This window comes from Oncorhynchus clarkii, chromosome 26, assembly GCF_045791955.1.
Source record: "Oncorhynchus clarkii lewisi isolate Uvic-CL-2024 chromosome 26, UVic_Ocla_1.0, whole genome shotgun sequence".
In the NCBI taxonomy this organism is placed as follows: Eukaryota; Metazoa; Chordata; class Actinopteri; order Salmoniformes; family Salmonidae; genus Oncorhynchus; species Oncorhynchus clarkii.
The window spans coordinates 46,292,046-46,318,242 of record NC_092172.1 but is presented as its reverse complement, the minus strand read 5'-3'; the positions used below and the strand labels follow the sequence as shown (position 1 = coordinate 46,318,242).

The following is a 26,197-nucleotide window of genomic DNA, read 5'->3' as shown; positions in this document are numbered from 1 at the left end:
CCGAGTGGCGCAGTGGTCTAAGGTACTACAGACCCTGGTTCGATTCCAGGCTGTATCACAGCGGTCTAAGGCACTGCATCTCAGTGCTAGAGGCGTCACTACAGACCCTGGTTCGATTCCAGGCTGTATCACAGCGGTCTAAGGCACTGCATCTCAGTGCTAGAGGCGTCACTACAGACCCTGGTTCGATTCCAGGCTGTATCACAGCGGTCTAAGGTACTGCATCTCAGTGCTAGAGGCGTCAATACAGACCCTGTTCGATTCCAGACTGTATCACAGTGGTCTGAGGCATTTCATGTCAGTGCTAGAGGTGTCACTACAGAACCTGGTTCGATTCCAGGCTGTATCACAGTGGTCTAAGGTACTACAGACCCTGGTTCGATTCCAGACTGTATCACAGTGGTCTAAGGCACTGCATCTCAGTGCTAGAGGCGTCACTACAGACCCTGGTTCGATTCCAGGCTGTATCACAGCGGTCTAAGGCACTGCATCTCAGTGCTAGAGGCGTCACTACAGACCCTGGTTTGATTCCAGGCTGTATCACAGCGGTCTAAGGCACTGCATCTCAGTACTGGAGGCGTCACTACAGACCTTGGTTCCAATCCAGGCTTTATCACAACCGGCCGTGATTGGGAGACCCATAGGGCGGCGCACAATTGGCCCAGCGTCATCCGGGTTAGGGTTTGGCCGTGGGTAGGTCGCCATTGTAAATAAGAATTTGTTATTAACTGACTTGCCTAGTTAAACAAAAATCAGTGTAGATGAAGGGGAGGAGACAGGTTTAAGATTTTAAGCCTTGAGACATGGATTGTGTATGTGAGCCATTCAGAGGGTGAAAGGACAAGACAAAAGATTGAAGTGCCTTTATGGTAGAAGGCCTCAGGCGTACCAGTTTGAGTGTCAAGAACTGCAACGCTGCTGGGTTTTTCCACACTCAACAGTTTCCCTGTGTGTATCAAAAATGGTCCACCACCCAAAGGACATCCCAGCCAACTTGACACAACTGTGGGAAGCATTGGAGTCAACATTGTGGAACGCTTTTCGACACCTTGTAGAGTCCATGACCCGATGAATTGAGGCTGTTCTGAGGGGGGAGAGAGAGGGAACAACTCAATATTATAAAATTGCTCCTGTTTTGTAACACTCAGTGTATCTTCATAATACAGTCGTACAATACACTTTAGTCTGTCTTCAGATGAATCCGTAATTACAGTGTCTCAGTCATTTCATCAGAAACCCCCGCCAGACGATCAAAAGGAAAAAGAAAGTACAAAGCCGAGGTTTAACAAAAACGAATAACGCTGCATTTGGTTAACTACACTCTGAATAATAACAATAGTAATGTCAACAGGGTTAATGAGATGTTAATGAGATGTTAATGAGATGCGCTGCATACATTTGCATTAACTCCGGCTACTTTGAATAATATTAGAGGTAACGTTGTTATAATGAATTCCTATGTGCAGCCTCTGTGGGAAGCCAAATTACACTTTAGACCATGTGTCTTCCTCTCTCCTACCTTTCTGACTCGTTGAGATTAATGGAGTTTACGTACACTTGAAATACACCCACAGGTACACCTCCAATTGACTCAAATGATGTCAATTAGCCTTATCAGAAGCTTCTAAAGCAATGACATCATTTTCTGGAATTTTCCAAGCTGTTTAAAGGCACAGTCAACATAGTGTATGTAAACTTCTGACCCACTGGAATTGATGATACAGTGAATTATAAATTAAATAATCTGTCTGTAAACAATTGTTGGAAAAATTACTTGTGTCATGCACAAAGTAGATGTCCTAACCGACTTGCCAAAACTATATTTTGTTTACAAGAAAATTGTGGAGTGGTTTCAATGAGTTTTAATGACTCCAACCTAAGTGTACGTAAACTTCCGACTTCAACTGTAGTTATTTAATCTTTTTACTACTAGTAGGCCCTACCACCACCACATGTATAATGTTTCAGTAGTCTGCTCCATTCCGCTGTTCCTCACCTAGTATAATGTGTTTCAGTCTACTCCATTCTGCTGTTCCTCACCTAGTATAATGTGTTTCAGTAGTCTACTCCATTCTGCTGTTCCTCACCTAGTATAATGTGTTTCAGTAGTCTACTCCATTCTGCTGTTCCTCACCTAGTATAATGTGTTTCAGTAGTCTACTCCATTCTGCTGTTCCTCACCTAGTATAATGTGTTTCAGTAGTCTACTCCATTCTGCTGTTCCTCACCTAGTATAATGTGTTTCAGTAGTCTACTCCATTCTGCTGTTCCTCACCTAGTATAATGTGTTTCAGTAGTCTACTCCATTCTGCTGTTCCTCACCTAGTATAATGTGTTTCAGTAGTCTACTCCATTCTGCTGTTCCTTACCTAGTATAATGTGTTTCAGTCTACTCCATTCTGCTGTTCCTCACCTAGTATAATGTGTTTCAGTAGTCTACTCCATTCTGCTGTTCCTCACCTAGTATAATGTGTTTCAATAGTCTACTCCATTCTGCTGTTCCTCACCAAGTATAATGTGTTTCAGTAGTCTACTCCATTCTGCTGTTCCCCACCTAGTATAATGTGTTTCAGTAGTCTGCTCCATTCTGTTCCTCACCTAGTATAATGTGTTTCAGTAGTCTACTCCATTCTGCTGTTCCTTACCTAGTATAATGTGTTTCAGTAGTCTACTCCATTCTGCTGTTCCTTACCTAGTATAATGTGTTTCAGTAGTCTACTCCATTCTGCTGTTCCTTACCTAGTATAATGTGTTTCAGTAGTCTACTCCATTCTGCTGTTCCTTACCTAGTATAATGTGTTTCAGTAGTCTGCTCCATGCTGCTGTTCCTTACCTAGTATAATGTGTTTCAGTAGTCTGCTCCATTCTGCTGTTCCTCACCTAGTATAATGTGTTTCAATAGTCTACTCCATTCTGCTGTTCCTCACCTAGTATAATGTGTTTCAGTAGTCTACTCCATTCTGCTGTTCCTCACCTAGTATAATGTGTTTCAGTAGTCTACTCCATTATGCTGTTCCTTACCTAGTATAATGTGTTTCAGTAGTCTGCTCCATTCTGCTGTTCCTCACCTAGTATAATGTGTTTCAGTAGTCTGCTCCATTCTGCTGTTCCTGATCTAGTATAATGTGTTTCAGTAGTCTGCTCCATTATGCTGTTCCTCACCTAGTATAATGTGTTTCAGTAGTCTACTCCATTCTGCTGTTCCTCACCTAGTATAATGTGTTTCAGTAGTCTACTCCATTATGCTGTTCCTTACCTAGTATAATGTGTTTCAGTAGTCTGCTCCATTCTGCTGTTCCCCACCTAGTATAATGTGTTTCAGTAGTCTGCTCCATTCTGTTCCTCACCTAGTATAATGTGTTTCAGTAGTCTACTCCATTCTGCTGTTCCTTACCTAGTATAATGTGTTTCAGTAGTCTACTCCATTCTGCTGTTCCTTACCTAGTATAATGTGTTTCAGTAGTCTGCTCCATTCTGCTGTTCCTTACCTAGTATAATGTGTTTCAGTAGTCTGCTCCATTCTGCTGTTCCTTACCTAGTATAATGTGTTTCAGTAGTCTACTCCAATTCTGCTGTTCCTCACCTAGTATAATGTGTTTCAGGAGTCTACTCCATTCTGCTGTTCCTCACCTAGTATAATGTGTTTCAGTAGTCTACTCCATTCTGCTGTTCCTCACCTAGTATGTTTCAGTAGTCTACTCCATTCTGCTGTTCCTTACCTAGTATAATGTGTTTCAGTAGTCTGCTCCATTCTGCTGTTCCTCACCTAGTATAATGTGTTTCAGTAGTCTACTCCATTCTGCTGTTCCTCACCTAGTATAATGTGTTTCAGTATTCTACTCCATTCTGCTGTTCCTCACCTAGTATAATGTGTTTCAGTAGTCTGCCCCATTCTGCTGTTCCTGACCTAGTACATTTCAGTAGTCTACTCCATTCTGCTGTTCCTCACCTAGTACATTTCAGTAGTCTACTCCATTCTGCTGTTCCTCACCTAGTACATTTCAGTAGTCTACTCCATTCTGCTGTTCCTTACCTAGTATAATGTGTTTCAGTAGTCTACTCCATTCTGCTGTTCCTTACCTGTGTTTCAGTAGTCTACTCCATTCTGCTGTTCCTCACCTAGTATAATGTGTTTCAGTAGTCTACTCCATTCTGCTGTTCCCCACCTAGTATAATGTGTTTCAGTAGTCTACTCCATTCTGCTGTTCCTGACCTAGTATGTTTCAGTAGTCTACTCCATTCTGCTGTTCCTCACCTAGTATAATGTGTTTCAGTAGTCTACTCCATTCTGCTGTTCCTCACCTAGTACTTGCTTTTTGATTGGTCTGCTTTGAACCCGGTGACAGTGGGAAATATACACCAGTAGACTCTACCACCAGCACATCGTGTTTAAAGTGTGTAGTGTGTCAGTATCTCTGTCTGGTATTCCTTACCAGTGTTGGACTGTTTGTCTGCTTTGTTCACAGCGGCGTCTCCTTCATCACTCGTAGCCACTACCACTTTTGACAATATACTTTCACGTGTGTATAAGTGCGTTTCAGTACTCCGGACTGACGTAGGACTGTTTGACTGGACGGCTTTGAACAGCACACAGCAGGACATCCGAGCTGTGAAACCTCAGGGTCGTAAAAAGAGGCATTAGAGGCTGTCGCTTCTCATTCACGTTTGATACGCTGGTAGAAACACACGGTCTTTATGAGTCACACACACAGCTACTGTTAACTGTTACACACTCTGCATCCTAAATGGTACCCTATTCCCTATGTAGTGCACTACATTTGACCAGGGCCCATAGGGGAATAGTGTGTGATTTGGGACGTAGTGTGCAATACTGTAACTGTGTACAACCTGGTGATTTTCTCCTTGTATCATATGATATAACCTAACTCGATTAGCTAGGTCGTTGACTTTCCTCCTTGTATCATATGATATAACCTAACTCAGTTAGCTAGGTCGTTGGCTTCCCTCCTCGTATCATACGATATAACCTAACTCTGTTGGCTTCCTCCTTGTATCACATGATATAACCTAACTCTGTTGGCTTCCTCCTCGTATCATACGATATACTGTAACCTAACTCTGTTGGCTTCCTCCTCGTATCATACGATATAACCTAACTCTGTTGGCTTCCTCCTCGTATCATACGATATACTGTAACCTAACTCTGTTGGCTTCCTCCTCGTATCATACGATATAACCTAACTCTGTTGGCTTCCTCCTCGTATCATATGATATAACCTAACTCTGTTGGCTTCCTCCTCGTATCATACGATATAACCTAACTCTGTTGGCTTCCCTCCTCGTATCATACGATATAACCTAACTCTGTTGGCTTCCCTCCTCGTATCATACGATATAACCTAACTCTGTTGGCTTTCTCCTCGTATCATACGATATAACCTAACTCTGTTGGCTTTCTCCTCGTATCATACGATATAACCTAACTCTGTTGGCTTCCTCCTCGTATCATATGATATAACCTAACTCTGTTGGCTTCCTCCTCGTATCATACGATATAACCTAACTCTGTTGGCTTCCTCCTCGTATCATACGATATAACCTAACTCTGTTGGCTTCCCTCCTCGTATCATACGATATAACCTAACTCTGTTGGCTTCCCTCCTCGTATCATACGATATAACCTAACTCTGTTGGCTTTCTCCTCGTATCATACGATATAACCTAACTCGATTAGCTAGGTCGTTGACGTTCCTCCTTGTATCATATGATATAACCTAACTCTGTTGGCTTCCTCCTCGTATCATATGATATAACCTAACTCTGTTGGCTTCCTCCTCGTATCATACGATATAACCTAACTCTGTTGGCTTCCTCCTCGTATCATACGATATAACCTAACTCAATTAGCTAGGTCGTTGGCTTCCTCCTCGTATCATACGATATAACCTAACTCAATTAGCTAGGTCGTTGGCTTCCTCCTCGTATCATACAATATAACCTAACTCAATTAGCTAGGTCGTTGGCTTCCCTCCTCGTATCATATGATATAACCTAACTCTGTTGGCTTCCCTCCTCGTATCATACGATATAACCTAACTCTGTTGGCTTCTCTCCTCGTATCATACGATATAACCTAACTCTGTTGGCTTCCTCCTCGTATCATACGATATAACCTAACTCGATTAGCTAGGTCGTTGACGTTCCTCCCTTGTTATTACAGATGAGCTAAATACGCGCAGAGACAATGTATATTTAAAAGATTGAATTGTTTGTGTTCAATTATTTATTTGATACACCAAGGTCAGCAGGATAGATTAGGACAGAATATGGCTCATACGTAGTTATTTGAATAGATGACAGCAACATATATGAAATGTAACGTTGCATAGTTTTCAGTACACCGGTCATTGGACTCTTACCTGGTCTACGTAGTCTATACTGCAGATGCGCACAGTACATCACTTTACATGAACTAACAGGTATTACAAAATGACCTCCCATTTCAAGATAGATTGATATTGTGTCAGGAACATGATTGTTGATCAAAAGGGAAAATTTGAAAGAGTTAAGTGCATATTTCTCCTCCAAAAACAAGATAAACCTGTGGAAACGATGAATAACTGACTTGTCAATACCATCGTCCATGTAAAAATTCACCTCTGTTTGTACAGCAGTCAGATCAACGAATCATTGACACCCTTAAAATCTGACATCTGTAAACATTACCAAGAAAAGCAAAGACAAAAACAAACATTTTTATAGATCCTTCGTCTAATTTATATATATATATTGTTTTTTATTGTACCCCTTTTCAATTACAAATCATTGATTCTGGAGGGATCTGTGTCAACGAAAAACAACAACCTTCCTATCATTGATTCTGGAGGGATCTGTGTCAACGAAAAACAACAACCTTCCTATCATTGATTCTGGAGGGATCTGTGTCAACGAAAAACAACAACCTTCCTATCATTGATTCTGGAGGGATCTGTGTCAACGAAAAACAACAACCTTCCTATCATTGAGTCTGGAGGGATCTGTGCCAACGAAAAACAACAACCTTCCTATCATTGATTCTGGAGGGATCTGTGTCAACGAAAAACAACAACCTTCCTATCATTGAGTCTGGAGGGATCTGTGTCAACGAAAAACAACAACCTTCCTATCATTGAGTCTGGAGGGATCTGTGTCAACGAAAAACAACAACATTCCTATCATTGATTCTGGAGGGATCTGTGTCAACGAAAAACAACAACATTCCTATCATTGATTCTGGAGGGATCTGTGTCAACGAAAAACAACAACATTCCTATCATTGATTCAGATATTATCAAAATTATTTAATAACAGTCAAATTATCAGATTTGATTTCTTCTCCATAAGGCAGCAGTGACTCATTAGTAAACATGACTGTAAACACTTGGCTTTTTTTTAGTGCAAATGTGTGTTGGGCAGTACAGTAGCAGTGTGTTGGGCAGTACAGTAGCAGTGTGTTGGGCTGGGCAGTAGCAGTGTGTTGGGCAGTACAGTAGCAGTGTGTTGGGCAGTACAGTAGCAGTGTGTTGGGCTGGGCAGTAGCAGTGTGTTGGGCTGGGCAGTAGCAGTGTGTTGGGCTGGGCAGTAGCAGTGTGTTGGGCTGGGCAGTAGCAGTGTGTTGGGCTGGGCAGTAGCAGTGTGTTGGGCTGGGCAGTACAGTAGCAGTGTGTTGGGCTGGGCAGTACAGTAGCAGTGTGTTGGGCTGGGCAGTACAGTAGCAGTGTGTTGGGCTGGGCAGTACAGTAGCAGTGTGTTGGGCTGGGCAGTACAGTAGCAGTGTGTTGGGCTGGGCAGTACAGTAGCAGTGTGTTGGGCAGTACTGTAGCAGTGTGTTGGGCAGTACAGTAGCAGTGTGTTGGGCTGGGCAGTACAGTAGCAGTGTGTTGGGCTGGGCAGTACAGTAGGAGTGTGTTGGGCTGGGCAGTACAGTAGCAGTGTGTTGGGCTGGGCAGTACAGTAGCAGTGTGTTGGGCTGGGCAGTACAGTAGCAGTGTGTTGGGCTGGGTAGTACAGTAGCAGTGTGTTGGGCTGGGCAGTACAGTAGCAGTGTGTTGGGCTGGGCAGTACAGTAGCAGGAACAGTGTACCGGCTGAGCAGTGGTGACATTCTGGGTGGTGATCACCTACTGAGTAGTGATCACATCAGGCTGGGTAACTATGACATCATTCTGGGTGGTGATCACCTACTGAGTAGTGATCACATCAGGCTGGATAACTATGACATCATTCTGGGTGGTGATCACCTACTGAGTAGTGATCACGTCAGGCTGGGTAACTATGACATCATTCTGGGTGGTGATCACCTACTGAGTAGTGATCACGTCAGGCTGGGTAACTATGACATCATTCTGGGTGGTGATCACCTACTGAGTAGCGATCACATCAGGCTGGGTAACCATGACATCATTCTGGGTGGCGATCACCTACTGAGTAGCGATCACATTAGGCTGGATAACTATGACATCATTCTGGGTGGTGATCACCTACTGAGTAGCGATCACATCAGGCTGGGTAACTATGACATCATTCTGGGTAACCATGACATCATTCTGGGTAACCATGACATCATTCTGGGTGGTAATCACCTACTGAGTAGCAATCACATCAGGCTGGGTAACTATGACATCATTCTGGGTGGTGATCACCTACTGAGTAGCGATCACATCAGGCTGGGTAACTATGACATCATTCTGGGTGGTGATCACCTACTGAGTAGCGATCACGTCAGGCTGGGTAACCATGACATCATTCTGGGTGGTGATCACCTACTGAGTAGCGATCACGTCAGGCTGGGTAACTATGACATCATTCTGGGTGGTGATCATCTACTGAGTAGCGATCACATCAGGCTTGGTAACTATGACATCATTCTGGGTGGTGATCACCTACTGAGTAGCGATCACATCAGGCTGGGTAACTATGACATCATTCTGGGTGGTGATCACCTACTGAGTAGCGATCACGTCAGGCTGGGTAACCATGACATCATTCTGGGTGGTGATCACCTACTGAGTAGGGATCACATCAGGCTGGGTAACTATGACATCATTATGGGCGGTGATCACCTACTGAGTAGCGATCACGTCAGGCTGGGTAACTATGACATCATTATGGGTGGTGATCACCTACTGAGTAGTGATCACATCAGGCTGGGTAACCATGACATCATTCTGGGTGGTGATCACCTACTGAGTAGCGATCACGTCAGGCTGGGTAACCATGACATCATTCTGGGTAATCAGGACTTCATGCCGGGCAGCGGTGACATCGTTCCGGGCCGGCGATGACATCAACACTTGTCTCCCAGTTTGAGGAAGCGCTGTGATTTTTGCTTCACCATCCGATGCTGCCTCTGGGCCGACTGGGCCTGCTCTATGGCCTCACACAGTTTCTACAGAGGAGGAGGAGAGGCCGTTAGGTACTGTGGGTCGAACACAAGCACACACACACACACACACAAAGGTGTATTATCGGGACCTGGGCAGTGGCAGGGTTCTTGAGGTGCAGCACTCTCATGGGTTCCTGTCCATCTCTCTTTTGGAACTTCAGCTTGTTCTGTTCCTGTCGTCAAAACAAAGAGATTCAGTCCAATACAACTGGTTCTGTTCCTATAGATTCAGTCCACTACAACTTGTTCTGTTCCTATAGATTCAGTCCAATACAACTGGTTCTGTTCCTATAGATTCAGTCCAATACAACTGGTTCTGTTCCTATAGATTCAGTCCACTACAACTTGTTCTGTTCCTATAGATTCAGTCCAATACAACTGGTTCTGTTCCTATAGATTCAGTCCACTACAACTTGTTCTGTTCCTATAGATTCAGTCCAATACAACTTGTTCTGTTCCTATAGATTCAGTCCAATACAACTTGTTCTGTTTCTATAGATTCAGTCCACTGCAACTTGTTCTGTTCCTATAGATTCAGTCCACTACAACTTGTTCTGTTCCTATAGATTCAGTCCAATACAACTTGTTCTGTTTCTATAGATTCAGTCCAATACAACTTGTTCTGTTCCTATAGTCCTACAAAGAGATTCAGTCCAATACAACTTGTTCTGTTCCTATAGATTCAGTCCAATACAACTTGTTCTGTTCCTATAGATTCAGTCCAATACAACTTGTTCTGTTCCTATAGATTCAGTCCACTACAACTTGTTCTGTTCCTATAGATTCAGTCCAATACAACTTGTTCTGTTCCTATAGATTCAGTCCAATACAACTGGTTCTGTTCCTATAGATTCAGTCCAATACAACTTGTTCTGTTCCTATAGATTCAGTCCAATACAACTTGTTCTGTTCCTATAGATTCAGTCCAATACAACTTGTTCTGTTCCTATAGATTCAGTCCAATACAACTTGTTCTGTTTCTATAGATTCAGTCCACTACAACTTGTTCTGTTCCTAATAGATTCAGTCCAATACAACTTGTTCTGTTTCTATAGATTCAGTCCAATACAACTTGTTCTGTTCCTAATAGATTCAGTCCAATACAACTTGTTCTGTTTCTATAGATTCAGTCCAATACAACTTGTTCTGTTCCTATAGTCCTACAAAGAGATTCAGTCCAATACAACTTGTTCTGTTCCTATAGATTCAGTCCAATACAACTTGTTCTGTTCCTATAGTCCTACAAAGAGATTCAGTCCAATACAACTTGTTCTGTTCCTATAGATTCAGTCCAATACAACTTGTTCTGTTCCTATAGTCCTACAAAGAGATTCAGTCCAATACAACTGGTTCTGTTCCTATAGATTCAGTCCAATACAACTTGTTCTGTTCCTATAGTCCTACAAAGAGATTCAGTCCAATACAACTTGTTCTGTTCCTATAGATTCAGTCCAATACAACTTGTTCTGTTCCTATAGATTCAGTCCAATACAACTGGTTCTGTTCCTATAGATTCAGTCCATTACAACTGGTTCTGTTCCTATAGATTCAGTCCAATACAACTTGTTCTGTTCCTAATAGATTCAGTCCAATACAACTTGTTCTGTTCCTATAGATTCAGTCCAATACAACTTGTTCTGTTCCTATAGTCCTACAAAGAGATTCAGTCCAATACAACTTGTTCTGTTCCTATAGATTCAGTCCAATACAACTTGTTCTGTTCCTATAGTCCTACAAAGAGATTCAGTCCAATACAACTTGTTCTGTTCCTATAGTCCTACAAAGAGATTCAGTCCAATACAACTTGTTCTGTTCCTATAGATTCAGTCCAATACAACTTGTTCTGTTCCTATAGTCCTACAAAGAGATTCAGTCCAATACAACTTGTTCTGTTCCTATAGATTCAGTCCAATACAACTTGTTCTGTTCCTATAGATTCAGTCCAATACAACTTGTTCTGTTCCTATAGATTCAGTCCAATACAACTTGTTCTGTTCCTATAGATTCAGTCCAATACAACTTGTTCTGTTCCTATAGATTCAGTCCAATACAACTTGTTCTGTTCCTATAGATTCAGTCCAATACAACTGGTTCTGTTCCTATAGATTCAGTCCAATACAACTGGTTCTGTTCCTATAGATTCAGTCCAATACAACTGGTTCTGTTCCTATAGATTCAGTCCAATACAACTTGTTCTGTTCCTATAGATTCAGTCCAATACAACTGGTTCTGTTCCTATAGATTCAGTCCAGTACAACTTGTTCTGTTCCTATAGATTCAGTCCAATACAACTTGTTCTGTTCCTATAGATTCAGTCCAATACAACACCCAAGGAGATAAGGACGCAAGTAACGAAGTAAGTAAGCAAGCGAGTGAATTTTAAATAGTTCCCGACTGGACCTAAGGATGCTATTTAATGTGTCAGGTGGAAAATGTCTCAGGCAGACCTTGCAGTAGATCATCAGGTCTCCTCCTTCCACGTACGGAGGCCTTGAGAAATGCTCAAACAGACACTCCCACTCTTTGTTGAAGTGCCCCACAAACTCCACCTCCTTCACACACATCACTCTCCTGTAGGAGGAGAAGAGATGTCGCGGGGCAGAAGGTGATAACGGGGGTGAAAATACATTGACAACCTCAATATTACAATAATTATACTTCTTCACCGACAGTAACGTTCATTCATACACAATGAATGCAGGAGTGTTTAATGAATATATAGATGCTGTAGATATACTCTGTATCGTATCCGTCTGTCTATCTACAGTACCAGTCAAAAGTTTGGAGACACCTACTCATTCTAGTTTTTTTTTAAACTATTTATTTTAGTGAAGACATCAAAACGATGAAATAACACATATTGGAATCATGTAGTGACCAAAAAAGTTATCAAAAGATTATTCAAAGTAGCCATCCTTTGCCTTGATGACAGCTTTGCACACTCTTGGCATTCTCTCAACCAGCATCACGAGGTAGTCACCTGGAATGCGTTTCAATTATCAGGTGTGCCTTGTTAAAAGTACATTTGTGGAATTTCTTTCCTTCTTAATGCGGTTGAGCCAATCGGTTGTGTTGTGACAAGGTAGAGGTGGTATACAGAAGATTTACCAAATAGGGCTAATACAAAGTCCATATTATGGCAAGAACAGCTCAAATAATCAAAGAGAAAAGGCAGTCCATCATTACTTTAAAGACATGAAGGTCAGTCAATCCGGAAAATGTCAAGAACTTTGATAGTTTCTTCAAGCGCTGTTCGCAAAAACCATCAAGCGCTAAGATGAAACTGTCTCTCATGAGGACCGCCACAGGAAAGGAAGACCCAGAGTTACCTCTGCTGCAGAGGATAAGTTCATTAAAGTTAACTGCACCTCAGATTTCAGCCCAAATAAACGCTTAACAGAGTTCAAGTAACAGACACATCTCAACATCAACTGTTCAGAGGAGACTGTGTGAATCAGACCTCCATGGTCAATTTGCTGCAAAGAAACACACTACTAAAGGACACCAACAAGAAGAAGAAACTGGCTTGGGTCTAGAAACACGAGCAATGGACATTAGACTGGTAGAAATCTGTCCTGATGAGAGTCCAAATATGAGATTTTCAGTTCCAACCGCAATGTCTTCGTAAGATGCAGAGGTGGTGAACGGATGATCTCCGCATGTGTGGTTCCCACCGTGAAGCATGGAGGAAGAGGTGTGGTTTATTTAGAATTCAAGACACACTTCCCAGCATGGTTACCACAGCATTCTGCAGAAATACGCCATCCCATCTGGTTTGCGCTTAGTGGGACTATCTTTTGTTTTTCAACAGGACAATGACCCAACACACCTCCAGGATGTGTGAAGGCTATTTGACCAAGAATGAGAGTGATGGAGTGCTGCATCAGATGACCTGGCCTCCACAATCACCAGACCTCAACCCAATTGAGATGGTTTGGGATGAGTTGGACCCCAGAGCGAAGGAAATGCAGCCAACAAGTGCTTAGCATATGTGGGAACAACTGCAAGACTGTTGGAAAAGCATTCCAGGTGAAGCTGGTTGAGAGAATGCCAAGAGTGTGCAAAGCTGTCATCAAGGCAAAGGGTGGCTACTTTGAATAATCTCAAATATATTTATTTATTTAACACTTTTTTTTGGTTACTACATGATTCCATGTGTTATTTAATAGTTTTGATGTCTTCACTATTATTCTACAATGTAGAAAATAGTTGAAAATAAAGAAAAACCCTGGAATGAGTAGGTGTTCTAGAACCCTGGAATGAGCAGGTGTTCTAGAACCCTGGAATGAGCAGGTGTTCTAGAACCCTGGAATGAGCAGGTGTGTCCAAACGTTTGACTGGTCCTGTAGTTTTACACACGGTGCATTCGGAAAGTATTCAGACCCTTTCCCTTAATTTGTTACGTTACCTTAGTCTAAAATGGATTTAATACATTTTAATCCCTCATCAATCTAAACACAATACCCAAATACAAAGCTAAAACAGGTTTTTACAAAATGTTGCTAATTTATTACAAATTAAAAAACTGAAATACCTTATTTACGTAACTATTCAGACCCTTTGCTATGAGACTCTAAATTGAGCTCAGGTGCATCCCGTTTCCATTGATCATCCTTGAGATGTTTCTACAACCTCATTGGAGGCCACCTGTGGTAAATTCAATTGACTGGACCCGATTTGTTGTGTGTGCCTTTCCAAATCATATCCAATCAATTGAATTTACCACAGGTGGAGTCCAATCAAGTTGTAGAAACATCTCAAGGATGATCAATGGAAACAGGATGCACCTGAGCTCAATTTCAAGTCTCATAGCAAAGGGTCTAAATACTTATGTAAATAAGGTATTTATATTTTTTATTTGTAATACATTTGCAAAAATGTCTGCAAACCTGTTTTCAATTTGTCATTATGGGGTATTGTGATATCATTATGGGGTATGATGATGTCACTATGGGGTATTGTGATGTCATTATGGGGTATGGTGATGTCATTATGGGGTATTGTGATGTCATTATGGGGTGTGTAGATTGCTGAGAATTTGTATTTATTTAATCCATTTTAGAATAAAGCTGTAAAGTAACAAAAATGTGGGAAAAAAAGTCTAGGGGTCTGAATACTTCCCTTGAACGCACAATTTGTTAAAAAATACCTTTTTCAGGTTTAAGTGTCTTCCCAAACCAGTATCCCCAATATACAAACACAAACTGTCTACCCCTGAGGCACGAGTCACGTTGAACTGAAGTCTTCCATAATGTACCTGTTGGTCACTATGACGTTGGTCTTCCTGTGTCCAGGGTACAAACAGTGTTCTCTGAAGATCTCTCCTTCCAGCTGCTTGATCTCTGACCTCTGAAGGAGCAGTGTCCATGTGTGAAAACATACAAATTCATTAGCTGTGTTCTAATACCCATACTACCATACAGTACACTACATACTTAATGAGTATATACTATATACTATTAGTTCACTGCTGTGTTCGAATACCCATACTAACATACTGTACACTACATACATAATGAGTATATACTATATACTATTAGTTCACTTTAGTATACTGTAAACCAAACGGTATTGTTTCAGTTGAGCGTACTAGTCTCGCCCGTCTACCCGGAAGTTGACGCTGTTGCTATGCAACCGCTTGTATGCATTATTTATTTATTTATTTTCATTTATTTCACCTTTATTTAACCGGTTAGGCAAGTTGAGAACAAGTTCTCATTTACAATTGCGACCTGGCCAAGATAAAGCAAAGCAGTTCAACACAAACAACAACAGAGTTACACATGGAGTAAAACAAACATACAGTCAATAATACAGTATAAACAAGTCTATATACGATGTGAGCAAATGAGGTGAGATAAGGGAGGTAAAGGCAAAAAAAGGCCATGGTGGCAAAGTAAATACAATATAGCAAGTAAAACACTGGAATGGTAGATTTGCAGTGGAAGAATGTGCAAAGTAGAAATAAAAATAATGGGGTGCAAAGGAGCAAAATAAATAAATTAATAAATACAGTAGGGAAAGAGGTAGTTGTTTGGGCTAAATTATAGGTGGGCTATGTACAGGTGCAGTAATCTGTGAGCTGCTCTGACAGTTGGTGCTTAAAGCTAGTGAGGGAGATAAGTGTTTCCAGTTTCAGAGATTTTTGTAGTTCGTTCCAGTCATTGGCAGCAGAGAACTGGAAGGAGAGGCGGCCAAAGAAAGAATTGGTTTTGGGGGTGACTAGAGAGATATACCTGCTGGAGCGTTATTAACAAATGACTAGCTAAACATTTTACGATTTCGGGTGTGTGTTTGTATAATTCAAATCTGGAGTGCGCTCTCTGGGCCTTCGTCAAATCCAGAGCGTTGCCAGATTGTCCGTTTGTAAAATTGAGAGCGTTTGAGTTGAGCACACGAGGAGTAGTGTTGATCCGAGCGTTCAACGGCAGTCAAGCACCCAAGCTAACTGGCTAACGTCGGCTAGCTACTTAAAGAACACCAGATTGTCCGTTGAGAGCACGCGAGGAGTAGTGTTGATCCGAGCGTTCAACGGCAGTCAAGCACCCAAGCTAACTGGCTAACGTCGGCTAGCTACTTAAAGAACACCAGATTGTCCGTTGAGAGCACGCGAGGAGTAGTGTTGATCCGAGCGTTCAACGGCAGTCAAGCACCCAAGCTAACTGGCTAACGTCGGCTAGCTACTTAAAGAACACCAGATTGTCCGTTGAGAGCACGCGAGGAGTAGTGTTGATCCGAGCGTTCAACGGCAGTCAAGCACCCAAGCTAACTGGCTAACGTCGGCTAGCTACTTAAAGAACACCAGATTGTCCGTTGAGAGCACGCGAGGAGTAGTGTTGATCCGAGCGTTCAACGGCAGTCAAGCACCCAAGCTAACTGGCTAACGTCGGCTAGCTACTTAAAGAACACCTCACTCCGACCGTTTTACTCGGCCTAACAGACCTGGTTAGGCTGTTTTCATGTTATCCAGAGCATTGGTGAATGGAACTGCTCCTGGCAACAATTTAATTACGTTTATTAATTTTTTTGCTGACGTTTATTGACACCGGCCGTATTCTACTGGTGTTGAGCGTTTTGTAAATTCATCAGTTATTCTGCGCGAGAGTGCTCTGAAATCGGGAATAGATAGCCATAGTTAACAATGTCGATTGAAACGCACAATGACTACACCACTTAGCTAAGAATGATGTAATTAATCAAGTCAATAAACGTTGGGTAATTAGATAGCAGATCGTTAATATACTGCCTGGCAAGTTTGATCTATTAGTAGCCAATTAACGTTAGGTAACTAGCTAACATACCGGTACGCACTGCTGTAATGCTATGCAGTTCGTAAGGACAACGTAGGTAATAAGTTGTCAGCTAACATACCGGTACATACTGCTGTAATGCTATGCAGTTCGTAAGGACAGTGTTGATAATAAGTTGTCAGCCAACATAATGTGTAACAAAACTTATTTTAAAAGTTATTACATTGCTCAACATTTGTCATAATTAGCTAAAGCAATGAATTTGTCTCTGCTCTCCTCTGCATATGTTCTTCAAATCTGAAAACGTTGTGAAGCCACGCCCATTTTCTGAAGAATTGCATTATGGGTCCTAAAAGCACGGAAAGTGTGTCCACTGCATGTACACTTCGTATTTTGGTGGATTTAGTACAACATCCGGGAACTTTTGTCATACTAACTATAGCCATACCACAACCAAGAAGCATACTATATACTCAATTCACGTCACGAATAATATGGTTAGTGGGGTGAGTATGAGTATTGGAACACAGCTCGATGTCTTCATCTGTAATCTAATAATAACAACACGATTATGTTGTAGCTAAACTTCCCTTTCTAAGCAAACTTTACCCGTCAACGAGCAAATCATCGCAATGGATTTTCCACATGTAATTAAGTGAGTGTATATAGGTTTATTAGATTTCAGGTTGAAAGTGACATCACACACAGACAATAGAACATAGTGAATGCATTGACCAATAGAAACAAAGCATTACCCGTCACATAGTGAATGTATTGACCAATAGAAACAAACCATTACCCGTCACATTAACATACATTCATATAGTTTAAGGCAGTCAGACTAACTAGGGAGTTATGGATTGTAATATATATATATATATGTATATATATATATATATATATATATATATATATATATATATATGTTGGAAAATAATTACAATATATATATATATATATATATATATATATATATATATATATATATATATATAGGAAAATAATTACAAAGTATCTATCAAACATAACATTAATTTGGTCATGCTTCTTTGAACAACAGCACAGTTTCTAAATCAGTTAGCATACGGTTATAGTAACTCATAGACAAACGAATGTAAGAGTATAGCGTCAATATGAGTGCATACTGTATATAAAGATAGGAAAGCAGTGATTTCCAAGGTGACGCTGTGAACCTTTTATAGAAAATATTGCAAATGTCTGCTGGAGTATCGTTACTAGTCAAAAAGAACAAGACTACATTTCTTTAGTAAAATATTATTTTCAATCATTTATTATTATTATTATTATTTTTTGTATATAGGGTAGTTTATAAAGGGCTGGACAAATGATCTGCATATATTATAGCAGGCTAAATCGTTTCATTTCCTAATTGTGTAAATACGAAATAAAATTGGAAAAGATTTAATTCGGCAAAAGTAATACGAAAAAACCCTGACTTAAAAAAAACAAGACTGAGGTATTGTACGGACAGAGATGTTTTCCCTTTGGCAAAACAATGCAGTCTTCAGCCAAGAAAACTGAATTAAGAGTCATGAAATCAGCATAGTATACACATTTACAAACCAGATATAGAAAAAGGGAGTTTGAACTTTGACACAGAGCTTCACCTATGTGTGTGTGTGTGTCGACAACGATCAGACATTTTAACTGACCGTTGATAGAACTAAGATAATTGATTGCTAGGACTTGAATTACATCACGTAGAAAACACACAACCCCCATAATCAACCTCAACCCCTTCTATTCCTCATCATGCTGCATGAAGAAGAGAGAGAGAGAGAGAGAGAGAGAAAGAGAAGGAGAGAAAGAGAAGGAGAGAGAAAAACAAAAGGACAGGGAGGAAATTAGAAGTGGAAAAACACTTCAAGGCCATCGGGTGTGTCAAAGAGAAAGACATGAGTGTTTCATTTCTGTAAAGACAAAAGATTAAACTCATTGGTTTCAAGATGACACTTTCAGATTGACATATAATACACTGTATAAGGAAAAATTAAAATATATAATTTAGAATAGAAAAGTGCAGAAACTGAAATAGGAAAAAGCACTAGTTGTTATATGGTCCCCTTTTTCTACGACCTGGACAAGTCTACCTCCAGCCATGGGTGTTTTAGTGTCCTTCTAAGGTGGGTTTCTAACCTGGAAAAGGTCGTATCCCTTGGCGTCCTCCTGGTCGTAAGGTCGAATGATTCCGTCCTCTCGGATCAGTCTGACCGGCCTCAGCTTGGTCACTTCCTCTGTCGACTCTGCCACCCTGCCAATCACAACGCGCCGTCAGATCGCAACGTACCGTCAGAGATCTCACAGCCTGATCAAAATGCACTGTCATATCTCAGAGAGCCAATCAGAACGCACCGTCATATCTCACAGAGCCAATCAGAAAGCACCGTCATATCTCACAGAGCCAATCAGAACGCACCGTCATATCTCACAGAGCCAATCACAACCCCCACCATCCCAGAAGGGTTTCATGAATCAAGAGCAAGAACAAGAAGTAGTTTGCTTTCGGACCCCAACTCATAACAAAACTGCTCTGTAAAGTCTTCCCAATGAGCCAGACACAGTAGCAGAGTAGGACAATATTACAACAAAAACAAATCAGCACTAACAGAATCCTGCTTCTGAAAGAAATCACTAACTTAGAAAACCCGTTCAGCCCAAAAGGGGGAGGCAAACGGTGCGTGCACGTACGCGCGCGCACGTGTATGTGTGTGTGTGTGTGTGTGTGTGTTCCAGTATCTCACCTTTCGTTATCTCTAGTGTGAAAGCATGGAACAATAATTTCATCAGGTTATCAGGAATTGATAGGTGATTAATATGCTTTGTGAAGGATAATGAATGATGTGGTGCATGGACATTAATACTATGTGATGGTGGGGGGGGGGGGGGGGGGGGGGTTTCGGCATCTCAGAACCACTGGGGGTTTAGGAATGTTTTGGCTGAACATTAGGTACCTGAGAGGTGAGAGGAGGAGGAAGGGAGGTTATGAGAAAGCTAGAGGGGGGGGGATAAAGTGACAGTAGAGACTGAATGGTCTACTTGGCTGTGTCGTCCAGTCATTTCAGCCTCCGTATCAACAATGTAAACTAACCCAGCTACATTCCAGCACATTTCCCCCCCCCCCCAAAACGCCATTCCAGTCTACGATGCATTACAGTCTATCACAGACCTGGAGCCCTCGGGGGCGGTACAAAACGCCATTCCAGTCTACGATGCATTACATCAGTCTATCACAGACCTGGAGCCCCCAGGGGCGATATAACTTGGGTTCCTGACATGTGGTGGATTTTATAATTATATATATATTTTTTGCAACAAAAAAACGTTGCCAAACTGCCAATCTCTGCATGGCAGTGGTCGTGCGCTCGTGCAGTCGGCCAATCCCAGAGGAGAGAACAGGTGGAGGAGGGGCTTCTATAAGCGATCTGACCAATGTGATGTTTACGTTACTGAGATACAGAGCGATCTGCTGAGAACAGCAGCTCTAATCTTTAAGAGATTTACGGTAACAATATAGTCTCGCTCTCTCCCAGTCTGTTCAGTCCTCATGGGTTTAGTGCAGTCGGCCAATCCCAGAGGAGAGAACAGGTGGAGGAGGGGCTTCCATAAGCGATCTGACCAATGTGATGACCAATGTGCTCTCTCCCAGTCTGTTCAGTCCTCATGGGCTTAGTCTGTTGGAACCTCACGATGCTGCAGAATGGAGCAGGGGGAGGAGTCAGGGCAGAAGCAGTGTTAACAATGATGGAGGGGAGGGGTTAAATGTTGAGCGTTAACCAATCATTTCCTTTGGTTTGATCTGTAACATGTTATATAACAGCATAATAACTACTTTAACATCATGCAGTCACTTACCTCTCTGACAGACAATCTGATCTAAGAGAAAGACAACTAACCCTCCATGCCAGCCAAACCCCTCCCCTATAGTCCCAAACCCATCCCCTATAGTCCCAAATCCCTCCCCTATGACCCCCCCCCCTATAGTCCCAAATCCCTCCCCTATGATCCCAAACCCCTCCCCTATTATCCCAAACCCCTCCCCTATTATCCCAAACCCCTCCCACATAGTCCCAAATCCCCCCCCTATAGTCCCAAACCCCTCCCACATAGTCCCTCCCCCCTCCCCTATAGTCCCAAACCCCTCCCCTATAGTCCCAAACCCCTCCCCTATGATCCCGGTGTGGGTCACGTGAACATCAAGTGTTCACTATGGCCGACCAGTCATTACCAAAGCTTTCTCACATCTCACCAAATACTCACTCAACAGAAAGACAAAAACAACATCTCCAAGGCATTAACTTATGAGAAAACAAAATGAAAACAGAACAGTTAACAAAATTAGTCAGAATTATAAGGTACAGAACATAAAGCAACAAACATGGTTATGACCGGCAGACAGAGACATAAATAATGTTACACAATACCACATTAAACAAAGCATTCCACATAAATCACAATAACCCCTGTAGTGTCCCGTCTCTACTAACCCCTGTAGTGTCCTGTGTCTCTACTAACCCCTGTAGTGTCCCGTCTCTACTAACCCCTGTAGTGTCCCGTCTCTACTAACCCCTGTAGTGTCCTGTGTCTCTACTAACCCCTGTAGTGTCCTGTGTCTCTACTAACCCCTGTAGTGTCCCGTCTCTACTAACCCCTGTAGTGTCCTGTGTCTCTACTAACCCCTGTAGTGTCCTGTGTCTCTACTAACCCCTGTAGTGTCCTGTGTCTCTACTAACCCCTGTAGTGTCCCGTCTCTACTAACCCCTGTAGTGTCCCGTCTCTACTAACCCCTGTAGTGTCCTGTGTCTCTACTAACCCCTGTAGTGTCCTGTGTCTCTACTAACCCCTGTAGTGTCCTGTGTCTCTACTGACCTCTGTAGTGTCCCGTCTCTACTAACCCCTGTAGTGTCCTGTCTCTACTAACCCCTGTAGTGTCCCGTCTCTACTAACCTCTGTAGTGTCCTGTGTCTCTACTAACCCCTGTAGTGTCCCGTCTCTACTAACCCCTGTAGTGTCCTGTGTCTCTACTAACCCCTGTAGTGTCCTGTCTCTACTAACCCCTGTAGTGTCCTGTGTCTCTACTAACCCCTGTAGTGTCCCGTCTCTACTAACCCCTGTAGTGTCCTGTGTCTCTACTAACCCCTGTAGTGTCCTGTGTCTCTACTAACCCCTGTAGTGTCCTGTGTCTCTACTAACCTCTGTAGTGTCCCGTCTCTACTAACCCCTGTAGTGTCTCGTCTCTACTAACCCCTGTAGTGTCTCGTCTCTACTAACCCCTGTAGTGTCCCGTCTCTACTAACCCCTGTAGTGTCCTGTGTCTCTACTAACCTCTGTAGTGTCCCGCCTCTACTAACCCCTGTAGTGTCCCGTCTCTACTAACCTCTGTAGTGTCCTGTGTCTCTACTAACCTCTGTAGTGTCCTGTCTCTACTAACCCCTGTAGTGTCCTGTGTCTCTACTAACCCCTGTAGTGTCCTGTCTCTACTAACCTCTGTAGTGTCCTGTGTCTACTAACCCCTGTAGTGTCCCGTCTCTACTAACCCCTGTAGTGTCCTGTGTCTCTACTAACCCCTGTAGTGTCCTGTGTCTCTACTAACCTCTGTAGTGTCCTGTGTCTCTACTAACCTCTGTAGTGTCCTGTGTCTCTACTAACCTCTGTAGTGTCCTGTGTCTCTACTAACCTCTGTAGTGTCCTGTGTCTCTACTAACCCCTGTAGTGTCCTGTCTCTACTAACCTCTGTAGTGTCCTGTGTCTCTACTAACCCCTGTAGTGTCCTGTGTCTCTACTAACCTCTGTAGTGTCCTGTGTCTCTACTAACCTCTGTAGTGTCCTGTAGTGTCCCGTCTCTACTAACCTCTGTAGTGTCCTGTGTCTCTACTAACCTCTGTAGTGTCCTGTGTCTCTACTAACCTCTGTAGTGTCCTGTGTCTCTACTAACCTCTGTAGTGTCCTGTGTCTCTACTAACCTCTGTAGTGTCCTGTGTCTCTACTAACCCCTGTAGTGTCCTGTCTCTACTAACCTCTGTAGTGTCCTGTGTCTCTACTAACCTCTGTAGTGTCCTGTGTCTCTACTAACCTCTGTAGTGTCCTGTGTCTCTACTAACCTCTGTAGTGTCCTGTGTCTCTACTAACCTCTGTAGTGTCCTGTCTCTACTAACCTCTGTAGTGTCCTGTGTCTCTACTAACCCCTGTAGTGTCCTGTCTCTACTAACCTCTGTAGTGTCCTGTGTCTCTACTAACCTCTGTAGTGTCCTGTGTCTCTACTAACCTCTGTAGTGTCCTGTGTCTCTACTAACCTCTGTAGTGTCCTGTGTCTCTACTAACCCCTGTAGTGTCCTGTGTCTCTACTAACCTCTGTAGTGTCCTGTGTCTCTACTAACCTCTGTAGTGTCCTGTGTCTCTACTAACCTCTGTAGTGTCCTGTGTCTCTACTAACCTCTGTAGTGTCCTGTGTCTCTACTAACCCCTGTAGTGTCCTGTGTCTCTACTAACCCCTGTAGTGTCCTGTCTCTACTAACCCCTGTAGTGTCCTGTGTCTCTACTAACCTCTGTAGTGTCCTGTGTCTCTACTAACCTCTGTAGTGTCCTGTCTCTACTAACCTCTGTAGTGTCCTGTGTCTACTAACCCCTGTAGTGTCCTGTCTCTACTAACCTCTGTAGTGTCCTGTGTCTCTACTAACCCCTGTAGTGTCCCGTCTCTACTAACCCCTGTAGTGTCCTGTGTCTCTACTAACCTCTGTAGTGTCCTGTGTCTCTACTAACCCCTGTAGTGTCCTGTGTCTCTACTAACCTCTGTAGTGTCCTGTGTCTCTACTAACCTCTGTAGTGTCCCGTCTCTACTAACCCCTGTAGTGTCCTGTGTCTCTACTAACCTCTGTAGTGTCCTGTGTCTCTACTAACCTCTGTAGTGTCCTGTGTCTCTACTAACCTCTGTAGTGTCCTGTGTCTCTACTAACCTCTGTAGTGTCCTGTGTCTCTACTAACCCCTGTAGTGTCCTGTCTCTACTAACCTCTGTAGTGTCCTGTGTCTCTACTAACCTCTGTAGTGTCCTGTGTCTCTACTAACCCCTGTAGTGTCCTGTGTCTCTACTAACCTCTGTAGTGTCCTGTGTCTCTACTAACCTCTGTAGTGTCCTGTGTCTCTACTAACCTCTGTAGTGTCCTGTGTCTCTACTAACCCCTGTAGTGTCCTGTCTCTACTAACCTCTGTAGTGTCCTGTGTCTCTACTAACCTCTGTAGTGTCCTGTGTCTCTACTAACCTCTGTAGTGTCCTGTGTCTCTACTAACCTCTGTAGTGTCCTGTGTCTCTACTAACCCCTGTAGTGTCCTGTCTCTACTAACCTCTGTAGTGTCCTGTGTCTCTACTAACCTCTGTAGTGTCCTGTGTCTCTACTAACCTCTGTAGTGTCCTGTGTCTCTATTAACCGCTGTAGTGTCCTGTGTCTCTACTAACCCCTGTAGTGTCCTGTGTCTCTACTAACCTCTGTAGTGTCCTGTGTTTCTCTACTAACCTCTGCAGTGTCCTGTGTCTCTACTAACCTCTGTAGTGTCCTGTGTCTCTCTACTAACCTCTGTAGTGTCGCGTCTCTACTAACCTCTGTAGTGTCCTGTATGTCTCTACTAACCTCTGCAGTGTCCTGTATTTGTCTCTACTAACCTCTGTAGTGTCCTGTGTCTCTACTAACCTCTGTAGTGTCCTGTGTCTCTACTAACCTCTGTAGTGTCCTGTGTCTCTCTACTAACCTCTGTAGTGTCGCGTCTCTACTAACCTCTGTATGCCTTGGAAGGTGCTGGAGGCCATGTCTACGATGCCCCCTGTCGGCCTGGCCACCACCCCCACCAGACCCTTCCCTATGCCCTTGAAGAACCCCGCCGCTCCCTCCTTCTTGGCCCCTGAGGGGGGCGATAGAGAGACAGAGAATCAAACAAGAGTTAGACCTCAGGTTTAGAAAAGCTTAACCCACAAAACCAACTACACTGGAAATATAGTAAGGTTATGTTCCACATACGTTGAGCGTACAAAACATTAAGAACACCTTCCTAATATCGAGTTGCACACCTCCCCCGTAGGGTCGTCTACCTCTATTGGGGATGTGATATCCATATCCCTGTAATGCTTAGAGAAGATCTTATGTCAAGTGTTATTGAAGTGGTGTGGCTGCTATAGGCTAACCGTCAGTATCTAAATAATGGGTGTGAAATGCTTGATAGTGTATGTGATGTAAACAGATAGGTCTACTTTCTTGGGGACCTGAATATTGACTGGTTTTCATCAAGCTGTCCACTCAACAGGAAGCTTCTCACTGTCACCAGTTCCTGTAATCTGGTTCAGGTTAATAATCAACCTACCAGGGTGTTTACAAACACGACAGGAACAAGATCATCCACATTTAATCTGACTCCTCCCCTTCATCTTTAATCTGACTCCTCCCCTTCATCTTTAATCTGACTCCTCCCCTTCATCTACACTGATTGAAGTGGATTTAACAGGTGACATCAATAAGGGATCATAGCTTTCACCTGGATTCACCTGGTCAGTCTGTGTCACGGAAAGAGCAGGTGTTCCTAATGTTTTGTCCACTCAGTGTACATTCTATATATTCTCCAAATTTTTTGAACGGTTGAGAGAAACGTCTGTTTCCACACAAAATTGGAAAGGAAATATGTATTGAACATTTATGAGTGACGGGAGGAGAAGAAGAGTTCAGCAACAGGTCAGAGCGTTGTGAATAAACATACCTTCCACAGGTTTGGTGACGATGCCTGTTACCCCACCAACGACCCCCTACAGAGAGAGACAGAGAGGAGAGAGGACCGTCAGGGCTCCATTGTATCCGACACAAAGGTCTATTCAAGACTAACAGGAAAGAGCAACCTCTTGAAAACCACTCTGTGCGGGAGGAAATTACATTTAACATGAAATTGTCCTGAATGAAGAGGGTTAATTTGTTGTTGTGTTTTGAAAAACTTGGCCTTATCATGACTGCTAAAGGAGGCCACCGGGACAGAAGACAAGCAACGACCCTACTTTAGGTCCTGTATCAATAGAGGTAGACGACCCTACTTTAGCTCCTGTATCAATAGGAGGTAGACGACCCTACTGTAGACGACCCTACTTTAGGTCCTGTATCAATAGAGGTAGACGACCCTACTTTAGGTCCTGTATCAATAGAGGTAGACGACCCTACTTTAGGTCCTGTATCAATAGAGGTAGACGACCCTACTGTAGACGACCCTACTTTAGGTCCTGAATCAATAGGAGGTAGACAACCCTACTGTAGGTCCTGTATCAATAGAGGTAGACGACCCTACTTTAGGTCCTGTATCAATAGAGGTAGACGACCCTACTGTAGGTCCTGAATCAATAGAGGTAGACAACCCTACTGTAGACGACCCTACTGTAGGTCCTGTATCAATAGGAGGTAGACGACCCTACTTTAGGTCCTGTATCAATAGAGGTAGACGACCCTACTGTAGGTCCTGTATCAATAGAGGTAGACGACCCTACTTTAGGTCCTGAATACAATAGAGGTAGACGACCCTGCTT

At 42.8% G+C, this 26,197-nt stretch overlaps 1 protein-coding gene across 1 annotated transcript in view; it reads right to left on the bottom strand.

The window, feature by feature from the left end:
* Positions 1-9,207: 9,207 nt before the first annotated feature.
* LOC139384636 (intermembrane lipid transfer protein VPS13C-like) overlaps positions 9,208-26,197 on the bottom strand; it is a 26,983-nt gene continuing 9,993 nt past the window's right edge. The window contains exons 3-9 of the mRNA XM_071129451.1: positions 25,390-25,435; positions 24,420-24,543; positions 18,792-18,906; positions 14,642-14,733; positions 11,832-11,955; positions 9,474-9,557; positions 9,208-9,387 (exon numbers count right to left, since the gene is read on the bottom strand). Of these exons, the coding sequence (XP_070985552.1) occupies positions 9,286-9,387; positions 9,474-9,557; positions 11,832-11,955; positions 14,642-14,733; positions 18,792-18,906; positions 24,420-24,543; positions 25,390-25,435 (687 nt within the window). The 3' untranslated portion in view covers positions 9,208-9,285. The remainder of the gene's footprint in view (positions 9,388-9,473; positions 9,558-11,831; positions 11,956-14,641; positions 14,734-18,791; positions 18,907-24,419; positions 24,544-25,389; positions 25,436-26,197) is intronic.